General features: G+C 35.7%; 1 protein-coding gene across 1 annotated transcript in view; it reads right to left on the bottom strand.

Moving 5' to 3' along the window:
- Nucleotides 1-20641, bottom strand: part of MYRFL (myelin regulatory factor like) — a 124732-nt gene that overhangs the window by 90105 nt on the left and 13986 nt on the right. The window contains exon 2 of the mRNA XM_055237899.2: nucleotides 6439-6529. Coding sequence (XP_055093874.1) covers nucleotides 6439-6529 — 91 coding nt within the window. The remainder of the gene's footprint in view (nucleotides 1-6438; nucleotides 6530-20641) is intronic.

Raw genomic sequence — 20641 nt, 5'->3', positions numbered from 1 at the left:
TGTGAGGGCAGGCACAGGGGCAACTAGTATCTGAGTTCAGCCCATGCAGTGCCTAGCACACAACAGCCAGCTCAGAGTGTGGGCTCAGACATTTGGCAACCTACTAGCTCTGTGTGTGTGTGTGTGTGTGTGTGTGTGTGTGTCTGTGTGTGTCTGTGTCTGTGTGCAGTTGAACTCACCTTCTTCCCATAGTTTGTTGCCAAGGAAGTTTCTGTTGGCAGACAGTAATAAGAGCCAGGTACCAGAAATATCTGCATACAGGTTTCTCCGCTACTATTGAGGATTCAGGCCTGGTTTCACTCTCTGTCTTAGGAGGGTAGGGGCATTTGCAGGTATGCTGAGGTGGGCTCAATAACAGAACGGAGATGACAGTGACAGTGGAGAGTCAGTGAACTTAAAGTCAAATCAATAGAAATTATCCAATATAACCAACAGAGAGAAAAAAGATTGAAAAAAAAAATGAACTGAGCCTCAGTGACCTGTGCAAAATATCAAAGGTCTAACATTTGCATTCTTGGAGTTCTAGAAGGGAAAAAGAAAGACACTGGTAAAGAAAAATAAATGTTAAAAAACGATGGCTACAAATTTCCCAGATGTGGTCAAAACTATACATTTACAGATTTGAATTTGAGCAAATCCCAAACAGTATAATATAAAAAAATGCTCATACCTAGAAACATATAATCAAACTGCTGAATACCAAAGATAAAGAAAATATCTTGCAGATGGAGAAAAATGATGTATTACATACAAGGGAACAATGATTCAAATAGCTGTTTATTTTTCATCAGAAACCATGGAGGCTAGAAGGCAGTGGGTCAACAGTTTTTAAATGCTGTGGGAGGAAAAAACTCTAATGACCAAGTATTTTATATTCAGCAAAAATGTCTTTTAAAAATGAAGTTGAAATAAAGACATTTTCAGTAGAGGAAAACTAACAAAGTCTATCACCAACAAATCTGCTCTAAATGAAATTCTGAAGGGAGTTCCTAAGGTGGAAGAAGAATGATGCCAGAAAGAATTGTGGAACTTCCCAAATGAAGAAGATCAACAAAAATGGTAAATGCTTGGGTCAATGTAATAGCCTATTTTTTCTCTCTTAAGTTCCTCAACGTATACATGAGTGTTGAAACCAAAGATTATAGCATTGTCTCATAGAGTTTTAAATATATATAGATGCAATACACATGATAGCTACAATATAAAAGAGAAAGAGAAATAGGACTTTTATGGCTATAAGCTTTCTACTTTTCACGTGAAGTGATAAAATATCTTTAAATTGACTACAAGAGGTTAGGTATGTAGATTGTTGTCCCTCGAGTTACCACTGAAAATAAATCTATATAAAGAGTTTAAAAGGCAATTAATATATTAAGATGGAATACTAAAAATCTTCAAACAATTTAAAAGAGGGCAGGAAAGGGGGAAAAGAAGTACAAGAAGCAGAGGGGATGGACATTTTTTAAAAGAAAAAGATAGACTCAAATCCAAACATATCAATAATTAATTTAAATATAAATTGTCTAAGTTGAGACAGAAATTGTCCAACTAGATAGAGAAAAATACCCAATGATATGCTGAATAAAAAAAACTAATTTGATATATATAGGTTAAAATTAAAGGATGGCAAAAGATATATAACACAAACACTAATCAAAAGAGAGCCGAAACTATTCACAATAGCAAAAACATGGAATCAACCTAAATGTCCATCCATGATAGAATGGATAAAGAAAGTGTGGTAATATACACCATGGAATACTATACAGCCATAAAAAGGAATGAGATCATGTCCTCTGAAGGGACATGGATGGAGTGGGAAGTCATTATCCTCAGCAAACTAACGCAGAAATGGAAAACCAAACACCACGTGTCCTCACTTATAAGTGGGAGCTGAATTATGAGAACACATGAACACAAGGGGGAACAACACACACTGGAGCCCGTTGGGGGGCCCAGGAGTTGGGGGCAGATGGAGAGCATCAGGAAGAATAGCTAATGGATGCTGGGCTGAATACCTAGGTGATGGGATGATCCTTGCAGCAAACCACCTAGGCACACGTTTATCTATGTAACAAGTCTGTACATCCTGCATATGTACCCCTGAACTTAAAATAAAAGTTGAAGAAAAGAAAAAAAAGAGAGCTGCAGTGGCTAGATTAATATCAGACCAAATAGACTTCAGAATAAGAAAAAAGGAGATAAAAAAGAACATCACTGTGATAAAAGACTAAGTTCACCAGAAAGACAAAACAATAGTCAATGTGTTTACACTTAACCACATAACTTTTCAATTCAATACAATTATGCTTTCACAAAATCCAATAGAATTGAAGGAGAAGTAGAAACATCCACAATCACACTTGAAGACTTCAACATTTCTGTCACTGTCGTAGATAAAATTAGTAGAAAGCAATCAGCAAGGATATAGAGGACCTGAACAAGAATGTCAACCAACTTGACCTAAGTGATATTTATAGAATACTATCCAACAACAGCAAGTGAGCATTCTTTCAAGTGCATATGTAAGATTCACCAAGATAGATCATATTCTGGGTCATAAAGCAAACCTTAACAAAATTTGAAATCATACAAAGGATGTTCTCTGTTCATAATGGAATTAAACTAGAAACCAGTCACAGAAAAATATATGGAAAATTTCCAAACATTTGGAAGTTACATAATATATTTCCAGCAACCCATGAGTCAAAGAAAGTCAAATAAAATTTCTCAAAAGAAATCTGAAAGTACTTTGAACTGAAAAAAAATATATATATATAGTATATCAAAAACTGAGTGAGGCAGCTAAAGCCACATAGAGAGGGGAATGTACAGCATTGAATGCTTAAATCAGAAAACAAAGAATACTCTCAAATCACGAACTCACTTCCCACTCTAAAGAACTAGAAAAATAAGAGCAAACTAAACCCAAATTAAGCATAAGGAACAAAATAATAAAAATAAGAGTAGAAGTCAGTGAAACTGAAAACAAACACAATAGAGAAAATCAATGACATCAAAAGCCACCTATTTGAATCAATCAACAAAACTGATAAATGTCCACATTGATTAAGGAGAGAAGAAAAAAAGAAATAAACTACCAATATGAAGAATGAAAGAGGGAATATCACTACAGACTCTTCAGAGATTAAAAGGTTAATAAAAAATACTATGAGTAACTCTATGGCCATAAATTTAACAACTTAGATAACATTGATCAATTCCTTGGGAAAAAAGTAAAAAAGCTAACTCACTTAAGTAGAATGAGATACCATAAATAGCCCTGAATCTACTAAATAAATTAAATTTGTATTGAAGACCCTCCAACAAAGCAAAGGAACAGACTATTTTGCTGACTAATGCTACCAAACATTTAAGCAAGAATAAATCCAATTCTACACTATCTCATCCAGAGAATTTAAGTGAGGGAATTTCCCAATGAATTTAAGAAGGGTATAGTTGCTGTGATACCAAACCCAGAAAAAATAAAATATAAAAAAAAAAAACTGCGATCAATATTCTTGTAAACATAGATGCAAAATGCTCAACAAAATTTTACCAAATTGAATCCAACATTGTATCAAAAGATAACATATCACAATTAACTGAGGTTTATTCCAGGAATACAAGGCAGTTCAATAGTCAAAAACTAAGCAAAGTAATTCATTATATTAACAGATGGGAAGAAAAAACATATAATCAATAAATACAGAAAAAAATCGACAAAATTCAACATCCATTTATGATAAAAATTATCAGCAAACAGTGGAAGAGAACCTTCTTAAGCAAATGAAGGGCATGGTTAAAAAAAAATGTATCACTAACATTAACACTTAAAAACTAAATGCTTCCCCTCCAAGCTCACGGACAAGGCAAATATGTCTAGTCTCACTATTTCTTTATTCGATACTATACCCAGGTCTTACCTAGCTCAGTAAGGCAAAAAAGTGTCAAAAGATATACAGTTTGAAAAGAAAGACATACAACTGTCTCAATTTGCAGATGACATGACTGTCAACATAGAATATCCCAAGAAATATATATTTTAAAAAGTAATTATAACTAATAAATGACTTAAGATTGCAAGCCCAATATATAAAAATCAATATTTCTATATACTAATGATGAATAATTGGAACTAAAAATTGAAAAAGAACCATGATGTTCAAAGAAGAACATGAAATATTTAGGAAAATATGTGCAGTATTTTTATGTTGAAAACTATAAAACACTGATGAAAGAAATCAAAGAAGCCCTCAATAAATAGAGAGATATACCATGTTTATAGATTGGAAGGCTCGATTTTGTTAGAATGTTAAGTCTCCTTGGATAGATCACTAGGTTTGATAAAATTTTAATCAAAATCCCAGAAGAATTGTTTAAATATTGACAAGCTAATTCTAGTGTTTCTGTGGGAAGTCAAAGAAACTAGAATAGCCAAGACAATATTGAAACAGAAGAAAACTTCAGAGGACTTACACTATATGATTTTAAGGCTTATAATAAAGTGCCTGTGTACTTTATATGTAATAAATATATGTAATAAAGATCACATACAGTAATCAAGATAATGTTGTGTTGGCAAAATGATAGGCACATAGATCAATGGAAAGGAATGAACAGTCTAGAAACAGACCCACATATATTTTGTCAATTGATTTTTTACAACTGTACAAAGGCAATTTAATGAAAGAAAGTTATTTAACAAATGATTCCAGGATAATTGGACATGCACATACAAAGAAACTAATATAAATCTATATCTCAAGCCTTATACAAAAAAAAATCAAAATGGGTCATAGACCTAAATATAAAACTCTAAAACTTTTAAAAGAAAATCTTTGGGAACTTGGATTAGGTAAAGTCTATATTTCTTAGCTATAAACCATAAGCCATATAAGAAAAATTCAATAAATTGGACATCATCAAAATTAAAACTTTTACTCTGAGAAAAACAAAAACATAAGTGACAAACTTGGAGAAAATATTCATGAATAACATAGCTAATAAACTTTTTATATCCAGAATATCTAAAAATTTTTCTAAACTTAAAGAAAACAACCCCAATTTTTAAAAATGGGCAAAAGATTTGAATTAACACTTCACCAAAGAAAATGTATAAATGGTGAACTAGTACATGAAATGATGTTTAACATCATTAGTTATTAGAAAAATGCACAATACATGATATGTCACTACAAACCAATTAGAATGGCTATAATAAAAACAATTTTAAACTCATAATACCCAAGAATTGGCAATGAAGAGAAGCAATTGGATATCTCATGCATTGCTAGCAACACAAAGTGGTACCACCACTCTACAAAATGTGGATATTTTTATAGTTAAGCTTACATTTACAACATGATCCAGCAGTTCTTATCCTAAGTATTTATCATAGAGAAATTTAAACTATTGATCACACAAAAACTCATACTTAAATATTTATAGAAGCATGATTTACAGTTGCCAAAACTGGAAATAATTCAAATGTCCTTGAACAGATTAATGGCTAAACAAACTGTTATAACCACTTAAAGGTATCTTTCTCTGTAACAAAAAAGGAATGAAATATTGATCAAAGATATTATGCTAAATGAAAGGAGGCAGACTCGAAGTGTTATATACTGTATGGTTTCATTTATGTCACATTCTGAAATAAATCAAAACCATAGGAACAAAAAACAGACCAGTGGTTACCAGGGGACAGTGTAGATGGTGAGTCTGATCACAGATGAATGGCATAGGGAAATTTTTCAGTGTTGTATGTTATGATAATGGTAGTGGTTATATTACTATGAACTTGTCAAAACTCATAGAAATTTATACAAAAATTTGAACTTCAGTAGATGTAAATTAAAAATAAAAAAGGCTAGAGTGCCTATATTAATACCAGAAAATAAGAGCAGAAATCAATGAAATAGAAAACAAAAAGTAAGAATTTAACTTTAACCAAAAGCTGGTACTTTGAGAGATTAAGAAAACTGATAAACATCATGTCAGATTAACCAAGAAAAAAAAAAAAGACAAGTTACTGACATCAAGAACAACAAATGAATCATCACTATAGATCCTACAGACATTAAAAGTATAAGGGAATATGAAGAACTTTTTGCTGATGAATTTGACAACTTAGTTGAAATGGACAAATTCATTGAAAGACACAAACTGCCTAAGCTGATTACTATCAATAGATAACCTGAATAGCTCCATATCTATTAAATATACTGAATTTGCAGATGGAGGTGAGGAATGAGTGGAATTTCTCACAAAGAAAATTCTGCAGTGGTGATATTTGTCAAAGATCCATAGACATAATAATATCAACTCTATCCAAGTTATTTTGGAAAACAGGAGAGGAGGGAACACTTCTTAGCTCATTTAATCATTTCATAATATTTTAAACATCAGCTAGAGAGCAGTGCTCTCATTACTTACAAGGCCCCCAAATCAAAGTCATTGCCCAAGAATTCCTCCAACAGACTTGTGTCCAGGGCTGGGTTCTCCAGAGTACCATTGGCTCCCTGAGCTGCAAAGGCAAATTGAAAATCTTGAGAAACATGAAGATTTCAGTATGGCCAATGGCTAAAAACACTGACAAATCTTTAAGGTCAGGGACTGTGTCTTTCTTATTGTATCCACAAGGATCAACAGCATGGAAGAGGCACAAAGTAAACATTTATTCAACGGGTGGATGGATGGAAGGATGGATGGCAGTTTTGTTGGTAGGCCAAATTATTTCCAGTTAAGTTCAACAAGAAGTTCAATACCTTGTTTCACACTTTTTTTAGACCTGCCGAAAGGTAGTAAAATAGTTCTGTCCTTTTCCTTGGTTTACAAAATGAAAATAAATGTACTGGTTTCTTACTGACTATAATAAATATGTTGATATTTTTATAGAATAAAATATAGGGCTACATACTATAAAAAAGACAAAATTGTTTTATTTGCAGATAACATGACACTATACAACTGATAAACAGAAATATTCAGAAAATTAAATAGGGGTTTCGGGTGATGGGTACACTAAAAGCCCAGACTTTATCAGTATGCCATATATGCATGTAAGAAGTCTGCCCTTGTACTCCTAAATATATAAAAATTAAAAACTTAAAAATAAGCTGGCCAGGCATGGTGGCTCACGTGTGTAATCCCAGCACTTTGGGAGGCCGAGGGAGGTGAATCATTTGAGGTCAGGAGTTCAAGACCAGCCTGACCAACATAGTGAAACCCTGTTTCTACTAAAAGTACAAAAAAATTAGTCAGACATGGTGGCGTGTGCCTGTAGTCCCAGCTACTCAGGAGGCTGAGGCAGCAGAATCGCTTGAACCCAGGAGGCAAAGGTTGCAGTGATCCGAGATCGCACCACTGCACTCCAGCCTGGGTGACAGAGTGAGTCTCCATCATCTCATAAACAAAAAAATTAAAAATTAAAAATAAACAGCCTGCCTGCAAGCCTTTGAGCTATGATTTAAAATAAATAAATAAATAAATAAATAAATAAATAAATAAATAAATAAAGTAGTTGGCTAAAATTAAATATGAAAACTAATTGCTATATATAAAGAAATAAGAACCATTTAATCATGCAGATACATATACTGGGAAAAAAGATTTTATTCAAAATAACCAAAATAACAAAAAGCATAAGATACCTAAATATATATTTAGAGACAATTTGTTTCACTAAAAACTCTATGAAAGGCCTTAAGAAAAGATTTGAACAAATGAAGAGACCTACATTGTTCTTAGGCTGAAAGACAATATTGCAAAAATCTTACTACACATTATTTAGGATGCCTGCCAACCCCACATATTTGTTTTCTGAGAATTTCCCCTTAAAAAGATAGTCTCCTGCAGCCATAATTGTAATACATAACCTCTACAGGCATCTGAATCAGGGAAAACCAATCCATTGTTTGGACAGTGACCAATTCAACTATTTCTCCCAAGAATTTGAACTCATGGACTTTAAAGCTGGTAGTTGAGATTAAGTCATACAATAGCTAAGGCAGAGGACTAGAGCGATAGTCTAAATATTTCTGATCCTGGCTGGGTACCACGGTTTACGCCTGTAATCCCAGCATTTTGGGAGGCCAAGGCAGGTGGATTGTTTGAACTCAGGAGTTGGAGACCAGCCTGGGCAACATGGCGAAACCCCATGTCTACAAAAAATTCCCCCAAAGATGAGCCAAGTGTGGTGGTGTGTGTGTGTAGTCCCAGCTTCTCAGGAGGCTAAGGTGGGTGGTTCTTCTGAGCCCGGGAGGTTGAGGCTACAGTGAGCCATGATCGCACCACTGCACTCCAGCCTGGGCAACAAAGAAAGACCTTGTCTCAAAATAAAATAACATATTATGTAAATGATACTGTGTCCTTCTTTGTGCCTTACATCAGGAGGATAATAGTGTTCTGTTATGACTGATGTTAATGTTGATTCCTTGGTTAAAGTACTGTCTGCCAGCTTTCCTCACTGTAAAAGCTCTCCTTTTATAATCTGTGGGGAGATACTTTGAGATTTTGCATACATACTGTTTCTCATCAAATTTTTACCCAATAGTTTTAGCATGTTTTGATGTTCATAAGTATTTTAATACAAAAAATGAAAAACAAACTGAAATATTTTCTGTTTTGGTTTAAGCCTTGGTATTCAGCAAAAATTATTTTTTTCAACTTTGATTTTAGAAATAAAGGGTGTATGTGCAAGTTTGTTCCATAGGTATATTGCATGATGCTGAGATTTAAAGTATAGATCCCATCATCCAGGTAATAAGCATTTATAGACATTTTTTTCCAGTCCTGAATCTAATCCAGAATAACATAATGCATTGGGTTATCATGTCTTTTTAGATTTTTCAAAAAGTACAGGCTAGTTATTTACAGGATGTTCCTCAGTTTTAGTTTGCCTCCTATTATCTTATGGTTAAATTCAAATTGTATATGTTTGACAAGAATATTACATAAGCAAGGTCCATTCCATGAAATATTATGCAGCCATTTAATAAATTTTACAATGTCTCAAGAGAAAAAAGTGGGTTGCAAAATCTTGTATGCAGTGAATTTGCTTCCCAATATAAAGGCAACAGATAGACAATTCCAAAATGAAAAAGTTGAGGGTATAAGACTCCTTTAAGTCCCTCTTGAAAGTAGCTCCTTAACAATAAAATTCAGCCAATCAAGAATGAATCACAAGAAAAAAAACAAAGAATACAGAAACTGAGGTGAAAAACAACCATGGATGAAGAGCGAATTCAGGTAAATATAGGACTTAGACTGAAATTCTAAGAGGATTTTGGCTACAGATCAAAATGGAAAAGTAATAAACTCTGACAAAGAAAAAATAATATAAACAACAAAAACTGGAAAGCAGGGAGATGGGAGGTGGGAAGAGATGTAATACTAATTATCTCACCATTCATATCTCAGAATGCATCTTTACTACCTAGACCTGTACCATTTGGTTAAAAAAAATTCTTCAACTTTTTTGTCATTTTTTAAATCCCCTTTCCTTAATCTTGGAAGAATCCTTTAGAACTGATATTTTTAACAGTAAAGAATTACTTTTTTCAGAATTAAAATTCTGTAATTCCTTTAGTTTTCCTTCAAGTTATTTTTATTCTGTTAAATTCAAGTAAAATTAATATTTTATATTAAATTTAATATTTTATTAAAATAGTGAATATAAGATCATTTCTTATAATGATAATTTCTATCCATTTATCTACCTACCCATTTTATTAGTCTGTTTTCACGCTACAGATAAAGACATACCCAAGACTGGGCAATTTACAAAAGGAAGAGGTTTATTGGACTTATAATTCCACATAGCCAGGGAGGCCTCACAATCATGGTGGAAGGTGAAAGGCACATTTCACATGGTATCAGACAAGACAAGAGAGCTTGTGCAGGGAAACTCCCATTTTTAAAATCATGAGATCTCATGAGACTCATTCACTATCACAAGAACAGCACAGGAAAGACCTCCCCCTATGATTCAATCATCTCCCACCAGGTCCCTCCCACAACATGTGGGAATTATGGGAGCTACAAGATGAGATTTGGGTGGGGACACAGAGCCAAACCACATCACCCATCCATCCATCCACATATCCTTCTATCTGTAGATATTCATGGAGAGATGATGAAATAACATCCCACCACCGTTAACACTGGTTAGATTATAGGATTGAGGGCAATTGATCATTATTTTCAAGTCCTAATTTTAAACTTTGGAAAAATATTTTATACAACTTTGGGTAAAATTATTTTCTAAAACAATTAAAAAATCAAGTTGCCAAAATCAACTCAAAGAGAAAGTCTGAAATGACAAATAGCCCCGGAATAAATAGAGAAAAATTTCACCCATAACCATCACCCTACCACTGCATAAACAAGCAAGGTTCCAATGACATCAAGGATCATGCTTTTAAAACTTTAACAATATAACTCTTCTACCATTTTCACAATTGTAAAACACAGAAAGAATAAAAATATCCAAAGTATTTTCATGAAGCTAGCATAAAATGAATGCCAAAATCTGACAGAGATGAAATGCATAAAGAAAACCATAGACTAATATAATTTGTGAATGGTATACTCAAATCCTAAATAAAATGCTGTCAAATGAAATTCAACATTAAAAGAAAAATTTATCATCAAGAAACACAAAGATGACTCAATACTAGAATTCATATATCAAAGGTAAAATAGTATTTGACCTTCTTAATGCCAAAAGGCATTAAACATTCAACATCAATTCCAATGAATATATCCTTAAGATTATATATATTCACATGCACATATATATTATGTGTATGATAGAAAACTAACATCAAATAAGACCCAGTGTTGGCTGGGCACAATGGCTCATGCCTGTAATTCCAGCACTTTGGGAGGCTGAGGTGGGCAGATCACTGAAGCCCAGGAGTTTGAAACCAGCCTGGCAAACATAGTGAAACCCTGTCTCTACTAAAAATACAAAAATTAGCTGGGTGTGGTGCCATGCACCTGTGGTCCCAGCTACTTGGGAGGCTGAGGCATGAGAATCGCTTGAACCCGGGAGGTAGAGGTTGCAGTGAGCGGAGATCACAGCACTGCACTCCAGCCTGGGTGACAGAGCAAGATCTCTCAATAATCAATAACAAAAACAAAAGCAAATAAGAGCCAGTGTCATGTTTAATGATTTAGAAAATTAGAACTACTGTATTTTCATTAATGTTAGAAATAAAATAAGTATTTTAGTTACCATGTTATTACACAATACACTGCTAAATGCACTAGCATCCCACTTAATCAAGAAAACAAAGAGAGGTATGAATGTCAGAACGGTGGAAATAATTTGCATATGACATATATTTTAAACTTATAAAATCAAAGAATACCAACTAAAACTTGTTTAAAATAATAGGCAACTTCAATAAGGAGACCACCACAAAAGTAATGTAAAAAAAATAGATTTCTATATTCAAACAACAGCTACTGAGAAAATGTAATGCAGAAAGATCCATTTATAATAGGAATATAATTGTTAGGAATAAAATTAAATCAAAAGAAGAAACTCTAAAATTCTGATATAATGAAGAGAAGATGAATAAATTAAGAGCACATTTTGTTTGGATAAAAAAAGGCAATAGTATAAAGATGTAAATACTCCTAAATTAATTTATAAATTTAATATATCTACAATCAAAAATTTCTTAAGGAAACAGACTGATTCTAAAGTTTATCTCAAAGAATGCTAATGTGAAAATACCCATGACAATAAAAAACATTTGCGTAAAAAAGAGATATTTACCAACAAGATGTACAAAAGTAATATAAATATTGTGTTGCAACAATAAACAGACCAATATTTTGAACATAATAAAGTCCAGAAATAAACCCAAAGATATTTATGAGAATTTAGTTTGTGATAGATGTATCATTTTATGTCCATGAAAAAAAGCTACGTTCTATACTAGAATCTCACTTCCACACCAAAATGAATTCCTAGATGTATGGAGGATTTAGATAAACCATAATATTACTAGAAGAAAACAGGCACATCTGTCTGTATATTTTGGAAAGAGAAGAAGACTCTTAAACCATAATAAGAATACCAAAAAATATACAGAAAAAAAGGTCTATAAATTTGACTACATAAAAATTGAATTTTTCAGACTACATGAAAAGCAAGGTTGAAAGCAAATGCTGCTTCTAAGGTTTTGGACTAATAATTCTCAAATCAAAGCTTCTTAATGATTGCCTACATCTTACTCACTAGAAAAGGTTCATGAGGGCAAAGATCATAGTTGTCTTATTCGTCACTGTAACCTCATAGTACTAAAGCTTTTTTCTTTTTCTTTTTTTAAAGAGAGAGAGAGAGAAGTCATTTGAAGAGCGAGGTAAATATTTTCTAGGACTCCAGAGCCAGCTAACAAGGAAGTATATGTGTCTGGATAACAAATGCATAGAAAAGCCACAGAGATGGAATCCAAAATGTTAATGGTGATTATCTTCAGTGACAGTGCTTTGTTTTGTTTTCTCTTCTTTATACTTCTGTTTTATTCTTTAAATGTATTACTTTTGTAATCATAAAGTTATAAAAGAAGTTCATCTCTGAGTAAGAATAAAATGACATTTTTCTTTGAAAAAAACAATGTTTGTTGAATGAATGAATGAATATCTTCACTAGCAAGGACTGGATTGACAATCCTTAGTAAAGAGGTGACATAATTGGGGCATATGCTCTCTGTTCTATATGCCCTCCTTCACCCCATCCTTTCTGCAGTTTCTGAGCAGAATACATTAGCACCCAATAACAAAAGGGCCTTGAAATGTGAGTTTCCTTCAGAGCCCTTTGACTAAGCCTTTGTCTTACTGCAACAGTTTGAGTGGCACAAGAACCTCCCACCCCACCAGACAATTACCAAAGAATTGTAGCTCCTGATTGCCACTAGTTGATAGTCAATAGCCAATATCTGAAAGCCAGCATCCAAGGGTTAAACTAAGGCAAGGAGTTTATTTGTGCTGAATGCAGAGGAGAGCCAGTTTTGCTGGAGTCAACTGTTCTCTAAGCTGCCACGGATAAACAAATGCACTCAATCCCATCATTTAGAAGGGTGTCAAGAGCACTGCAGGATGCAGGTATTATCTTTGGAAACTCCCAATCTCCATTCTGTGAGGTACACTTTGTTTCGTGCTTTGCTTTGCTAGAGGATTATAATATTCACATCTGTAAAACCTGTAATAACAAGGTTTTGTTTTTTTTTGCTTTTCCCAACAGTGGAAAGTCATAAGGTTTTTCTTTCATCTTATTAAAATCTGAAATAGATGACAGATAATTGAATGAGGTCTTAATAAATTTTGTGGGTTTTTTCCAGGTACAGTTTAAATACATAAGAGTTCTGCTTTCTATCCCTCACTCCAATACTTCTCAAGTTTTATGCTGGCTTCATAAAAAGAATTTGGAGGCTTTTCTTCTTTCTCTACATTTTAGAATTGTGAAAATTGTGGAGGAGACATCACCAACTCAATTTGTTGACATGAGCTAAGACGAAAATGGATGGAATATATCCCACATGCCTCCTGGATTCACAGGAGTGATTCCTAGAGATTTAGATGGTCAGAAATTACCTCATAGTGGAGTTGAGTCTTCAGTTGGACTTTGAAGAAAGGCTAGGATGGACAAGACAACTTCATTCTTTCATAGATTCAACCACAATTTACTAAGGACCTACCATGTGCCAAGTATTGCACAAAGTTCTGGGGACCCAGCTGTGAAAAAGAAGACAAGAACCCCTTAGAGGGCTTGCATTCTAAGGGAGGGAAAGGAGGCGACATTGGGGGTAGGGTAGGACACATATAACATATAAAAATAACAAATAAAAGGATATTTTCAGAGTGTGAGGAAAACAAAACAGGCTGGTATAATAGACTGTGATAGAGGGAGCACTTTTCTATGCGGATGCCTCTCTCAGGAGGGAGCCAGCCATGCAGGGATCAAGGGCAGAGTGTGCCAGGTGGAGAAAAAATGGCAGTGGCAAGAAACAAATCATCCAACGGGTTAGAGCACAGGAGCATGGGCGTAGGACAGGAGGGCAGAGCAATAGGAAGCCTTTGGAGAGTGACATCATATACTTTATGTTTTCGAGGGTCATTCTGCTTGCTTGTGGGAACATTATAAGAGGACAAGAAGAGAAGGAGATCAATTTAAATACTTCTGCAGTTATCCAGGGACACTCAGAGTTTGAATTTCTCACTCTGAGCCAAGCAAAAGAACAAGCACTTTGCTTATGTGATCTTATTCACAACAGCCCTAGGAGGTGTCCATCAATACTACTTCCAGTTTACAGATAAGGCCAAGTGATTACATAGGTTAACCAGCTTGCCCAGAGTCACACAGCTTGTAAGTGACACACAGGGAAGCCAACCCAGGCTACTGAGCATGCTCTCACCACCGCCCCATGCCCCGCCACCTCCCCAGCAATGCCAGCCAACTGCAGGGAGGACTGCCTTGCTTCTACTGCTTCACTGGGCTTAAGGCAAGCCGACTGCTAACAGAAGCAGATGGAGGGAGGAATCTGTTTAGTTTTCCTCTGAAGCCCCTGCTGGTGTCCCATCTGCTTTATATGGCACCCTTCACTCTCCCCTCCACACCCGCCACACAATTGCCCAGGTAGAAATAGGAGGTGGCCCATAGATTCTAAGACCTGACTCCTGTGTCACTTGCTTTACATCACCCACCGGCCCCCACCTGCTCCCCCAGGTAGAAATAGGAAATGGGCCACAGCTCTAGGACCTGCCTGATGTGGCTTGCCCAAACGCCTTAATGAATAAGGAGAGATGATCCCTGCAGTAGCTGGCTTCCTCTTGGACTCCAAAATCCTATCTGTGTTTTCCAAATCCAAAGGAAATTACTCAAAAAGATAAATCCACAGTGTCAGATAAAATTGTTTTCAGGAGGTTTTACACACAGAGAACAACTCTCAAATGGCTCCTAAAATAAATCTCATGCTTTTAAAAATAATCGCTTTGCTCTAAATGTTTTTAACACTTGTTTGTAACACCCAAGCCTGCCAAGAGGGCACCCTTAAGCATCCTATCCCCCATCAGGGAGGCTCAGTTTGAAATCAGGTTCCATTCTTTACTTCTGTAGCTAGGAAGGGCTGCCACAGTTTTGCTTACAAAGGGAGAAGCTGCCTAGGCCTCCTGGGTGTGTCAGAGAAGCTGTCCCCGTACTGCTTTTGTAAAGCAAAGCTCTTCCTCACCCTCATTCTCTGCCTCCCTTTCCAGGTGCAGCAAGAGCTATAAGATAGTAACATGTCCTGCTGCTCTTGGCCTTAGGAAGACAATAAAAAGGCACTTGGTTATGAAGATGGGTCCATCAGGGAGTACTACAAACACACCCAAGTTGCATCCACAGGACCTACTAAAAAATCTACGTATGCCTATGGGGCTTCTCCAAGGCATGAGCAGGGAAGGCACAGCAAAGACTTTGCTTTCAGGACTCCCTGCCTTCTCCACTCACCACCTGCCAGTCCTATATAAAGATCTTTTCTTATTTCCATCCAACAGCTTTCTTCATCACTTTCCCCAACACTGATAAGGCCCTCTTCTTGATTTATTCTTTCACACTTGGTGCCACACAGTATGCCCAGAGAATTCAGACAACTGGCAAGATGACAAAATTTGTTCCAACAACTCTAGTTGTTTAAAGGATTTTAAAAATAATAATGAAGGTCTCCCAAATGGTTGCCTTCTGGATTTAAACATAAAGATAGTTTCCCTCTGACATGCCAGTGTTCATGAAAAACTGGAGCAGAAATGTTAATAGATATTTCGAAGAAGAAGGAAGAGGAGAGGAAGAAAAGAAGATATAGGAGATGAAGAGAAATAAAATACTCCCCTGCTCTCATTTGCTTAGAATACTTTTGCCTTGAAAAATCCATTAAATGTAGTACTGGATCTAAAATCTAATGTTGGTGTGTAGAGACACAACCAGTCCAGAGTTAGAGAAGTAAGGATGACATTTTCCTAGAGATATTACCAATCATTAATTGACTAATTGCTTTATTCATTTACTTACGCATTTACTTATTGTTCATTCTGTGTCCTGAAATAAAATCAGAAACAAGCTCATGGTCCAGTGAGAGGGACAAGAAAATCAGCTGTAGCAATGCAAGGTGTTAAGTAATGATGAATGTGTGCTTGGATACTATGGGAACCTTTTAATTAGGCTGGCCTGGGGTGAGCCAAGGACTTCCTATCACACTTGAGAGGGCTTTTTAAGGTTAAGTAGGGATTCACTAGGTAAAAGATGATAAACATCCTAGGAACAAAAAAGGCATGTGCAAATAAATTCAAATAATCAACAGCAGGACTCTGTGGAAACATGCCCGTAGTCTGACCACAGCCAGGAGGCAGGTGAAGAACATGGTAGAGACTGAGGGCCGCACCATTCCTGGACCCCACTGCCAGCTGCATGTGCTTTTATTTTAATCACCATAGCAATTACGTGTTGTGTATCTCTTTCTCTCTGCTCAACTCTAAGCCTTTCTAGGGCAAAAATTATTTTTTATTGTACAAATCCTAAGCATCCAGAACAGGATTTAGAATATTATAGCTATTCAATAAACGTTGACCTTGTTAAATGAGTAAATAAAGCTGTGAATGAATAAATGTAATTATGAATGGTGGAAAGTGTATTATGATAAGAACTTTATTTTGAAAGTGATAGAGTCATTGAAAAACTTTAAGCAGGGGAGTGATGTGATTAGGTTTATAATTCTGAAAGATCATTTAGCCTGCAGTTGGGAGACTGCACTGAAGCTGGGCAAGACTAGTTCAAAGAGACTAGTCAAGGACGTTGCCAACATTAAACTTCCCACATTGCATTTCTTAACACAGTGGATATGTGATATGGGCCAGGCATAGTGCTAAGGGTTAGAGATCCAAACACAAAGAAGCAATAGTAGTTAAGGATTCTGGTTCTATAGTCAGGCTAGGGCTTACATCTTTGCTGAGACTTAGCTGTGTAACCCGGGATAAGTGAGCTAGCCTCTTAGTGTCTTCCTTTATTTACTTTCCTTATTTTCAAAATGAGGCTAATACAAGCATCTACCTCATAGAGGAGTTGTGGGAATTAAATGAGATAATACATGCAAAGTGCTTAGCATAGGTCCCAGCTCAATAAATTCTACCCCTGGTCATTACCATTAGTTTCTGTGCTCAAGAAGTTTATAGACCAGTAAGAAAAACCTGACACAAAAACATATCATAGCAAGATAATGTGACAACAGAGATGCACACAGGGCATTGTGGGTCACTTTAATGACTCAACAGGGCAAAAAGATGCCAGGAAAAGCTTCTAAGAGCGGGGGTCAACAAGGCTACAACTATCAACAGAAACAGATCCTAGGGCCTTAAATGCTGTGAAAGTCTGACCTGGTGTGGTGTGGTCAGGAAAGTGGAAGAATGTGCAGCAATGTGCTGGAGCCAGGTTGTACAAGCTTGTGCACATCTCTTCCAACTTCATATTTAACATCATGTGAGTAGCTTGAAATCGGCCATAGTGAGAGCATTTACACCATGGAAATGAGGAAACGCTACAAATCAGGGCTGCCTCCCAACTTTCCCTTCCCCCAAACCTAAAGAGTTGCTTATTAAACATTTACCACATCACTGTATGTGGCTAGTATTCGGGAGGATAAGCCATTGAATTTTGTGACTGACTGTAAGAAATCTAGGTGATTCCCCAGTCCCTGTCTTGATGGTCATGCTGGTGACTTGAAATAGGAAATATGAGAGAAGTGGATGAGGAGCCGGGGAAGAAGCATGAGTTTATCTGCACGGGGCCATGTACTCTTTTGTACTCTTGGAGATAGAAGTGAGCAGCAGGGCACTGCCCCCCACCTAACAACCTGGAATCCTGGGAATCTCCCAGTCTCCTTGTACAGATAGTTTTACATTGACCCAAGAAGAATCTAATCAGTTATTTCAAACAGAAGTAACGTGACCCATTGTTGGAAATAATAACTGAATTAAAAGACTGTCTCTGGCTGGACTTTAACATGACATGAATCACCTGGAATTTATGTGCCTGATAATTGAGAGATAAAATAAAAGTTAACCTTTATTCAACTTGAGTAAATAAATAGTTCAAGCACATTGTGTAACACGATGGCAACCCCCACATGGGTTTTCTAAAACTGTCACAGATGCAAAAATTTGGCAAGGATTATTAAAAACTTGGCTGCTGGACTCTAAGAACAGCAGAAAACATCCAGAAACCTGCACGTGTCTACCAAGAACTAGACATGCAAATGGACTTCATTGCCTTTCCTGTTCAGCTGCCTGACTGGCAGATTAGGAGACTCTCGAAGGAAATGTATATCTTTATTTCAACTAGATGCTAAATGAACTTACTCATTCATTCAAAATTCATTGCATATGTAATGAAGAGCAGTGTGCTAGGCACCAAGGATACAACAGTGAGCAGCACTAAGGCAGGAGAGGGGAGTACAGGGAAGTCAACAGGCAGGAACAGTGCAGTGGGATGTCAGACCCAAGCAGACATTTAGAAGGAGCTTTTGATACAACTTGGGAAGTAGAGAGGAGAGGTCAAAAATGGCTGTATTTATAGCCAAGACGGAGAAATGTAGAGGAAATTATGCTAGAATCAGGTGAATTTGTACCTGGGAGAATAACTGTCCCCCAGAGAGCCAACCTGAAGAAAATCCTAAAATTCAGCATAAAATTACCTGCTCTCATCCTTCTCAATAATGTTATTTGTAATTTGGAAAAATATAGAGAAGGCAAACTGGACATACATTCAGACAGCCTGAAGGAAGTGGGCAAGGTACAATATAGTAGAAAGCGTCAGACTCTAATCTTGACTGATTGCATTCATAGCTGACTTTGGCAGGATAAGATTTACTAGGTTAAGCATACAGGTTTGCACTGGTTTTTCTAATTATGTAAATATAATATGGGGAAATTTGGCTTATGAATGAATAGATGACAAAGACATGGGTCTTTTAGTTTTGTCATAGGTTTGGAAAAGACAAGGAAACTAATGTAGAGTTATAATAATAAAAGTATTGAGTACAGAACTAGGATAGTGCAATTCCTGTTCCTCTATGCATAGGTCAGATCTTGAGGATGTGGGACCCAGATTTTAAAAGGAATGCTAACAAATAGTAGGGGATCCAGAGGAGATCCAGCAAGGAGCAAAAGAATCATGAGCTAAGCCATTTGAGAGACAATCAATGGAGAAGATTGATAATACTTGGTAAGTTTAGTGTTCTCTTATTATGTACCAATACTATGCTAAGAATTTTACATTTACTTTCTCATTTAATACTCAAAACAATTTTATTCTATGAGATAGGCACTATTATTATCCCTATTTTTCAGAGAAGTTGTCTTAGTGAGTTTAAGTATTGCGCAAGTTCAATAACACAAGTGTCATTGCAGGGGCTCAGGTGTTTTCTACTATAACACAATGTACGTGTTCCTGAACAACCTTGCTTTTTGCAGAATTGTAAAAAATAGCAGAAGAATGCAGAGTTGAAGAAAAACACTAAAAGTTAATAAAAACAATGACATGTCTAATGCAAATTTAAGACATGTTAAATTATTATTAATATTGCTAAGTACTTCAGCAAATATTAGCATTTAGCCTTTATTTAGAAATATTAGAAGGGGTTGCAAAAAAGAGTTGCAGTGCTGAATTATGAAGACGAAGGGAAAAGAGAGGGGGAAATTGAGATGATAATAACTAGTTTAAATGAATTACAATCCATCTGATAAAGCTGAGTAAGAACCTGTTCTTTCTGGGTTCAAGGACTCTCCTCCTCTATCTGAACAAATTTGGCTTCCGTTTGCAGGAAAGAAGGTGGGTGTGCCTGCTGGTGGGGTCAGCCATACATAACTTTAAAATGTTATGGATCTACGTTCCTTTAGCATTACAGTTACTAAAATGCCACATGAATCCATTCTTCATTACTTTTTCACAAACTTAGGAATCACTCAGGGTAAAGAATAAATGACTGCTGGTTGGCTCGATGTCTTTAGAGAGCTGCACTTGTGGCTTTGCACAGCTTCTCAGTGAATAATCTAAAAATTTTAATGGGATTCAAACTAAGAAAGGAAAGTGACTAGTTCATTGCATCATGTAACCTCTATCATGGTAAAAGTATTTCAGGGTCTTTACTAGTACATTATCAAGTTCACACTTCTCCTTTTAAATTAGTGATTTGAAATATAAATTAAGCATGATCTTCCGGCCTTTCTGGAAGTCTGGGAATCAATTTTTCCAGCAGTTTGAGAAACTTTACAGCTAAACCTTCTTCCAGTCCTACAATGTGAGGATTAAACTTTTATGTTACATCCATTTTTTCTTTGACAACACACATTAATGTTAATATACAGAAGAATAAATAAAACAACCAAAAAGAAATAAAACACCATTGACTACATGTTAAGCAATATTAACTTTAGCCATAGAAGATAAATTTGGGAAAGAGAAGCTGACAGTTTCTTTTAAACGACAGGAACATGTCTCATAGAAATGAATAATCTCATTGATTTTATAACCAAGGTTTGGAAGAATTATTATTCCGGTTTGGACTATTAGAAAGTCTAATTTTCCCAAGGCCAAAAA

The sequence above is a fragment of the Symphalangus syndactylus genome, chromosome 13 (assembly GCF_028878055.3).
Source record: "Symphalangus syndactylus isolate Jambi chromosome 13, NHGRI_mSymSyn1-v2.1_pri, whole genome shotgun sequence".
Lineage (NCBI taxonomy): Eukaryota > Metazoa > Chordata > Mammalia > Primates > Hylobatidae > Symphalangus > Symphalangus syndactylus.
This window is presented reverse-complemented; position numbering and strand designations above follow the sequence as displayed.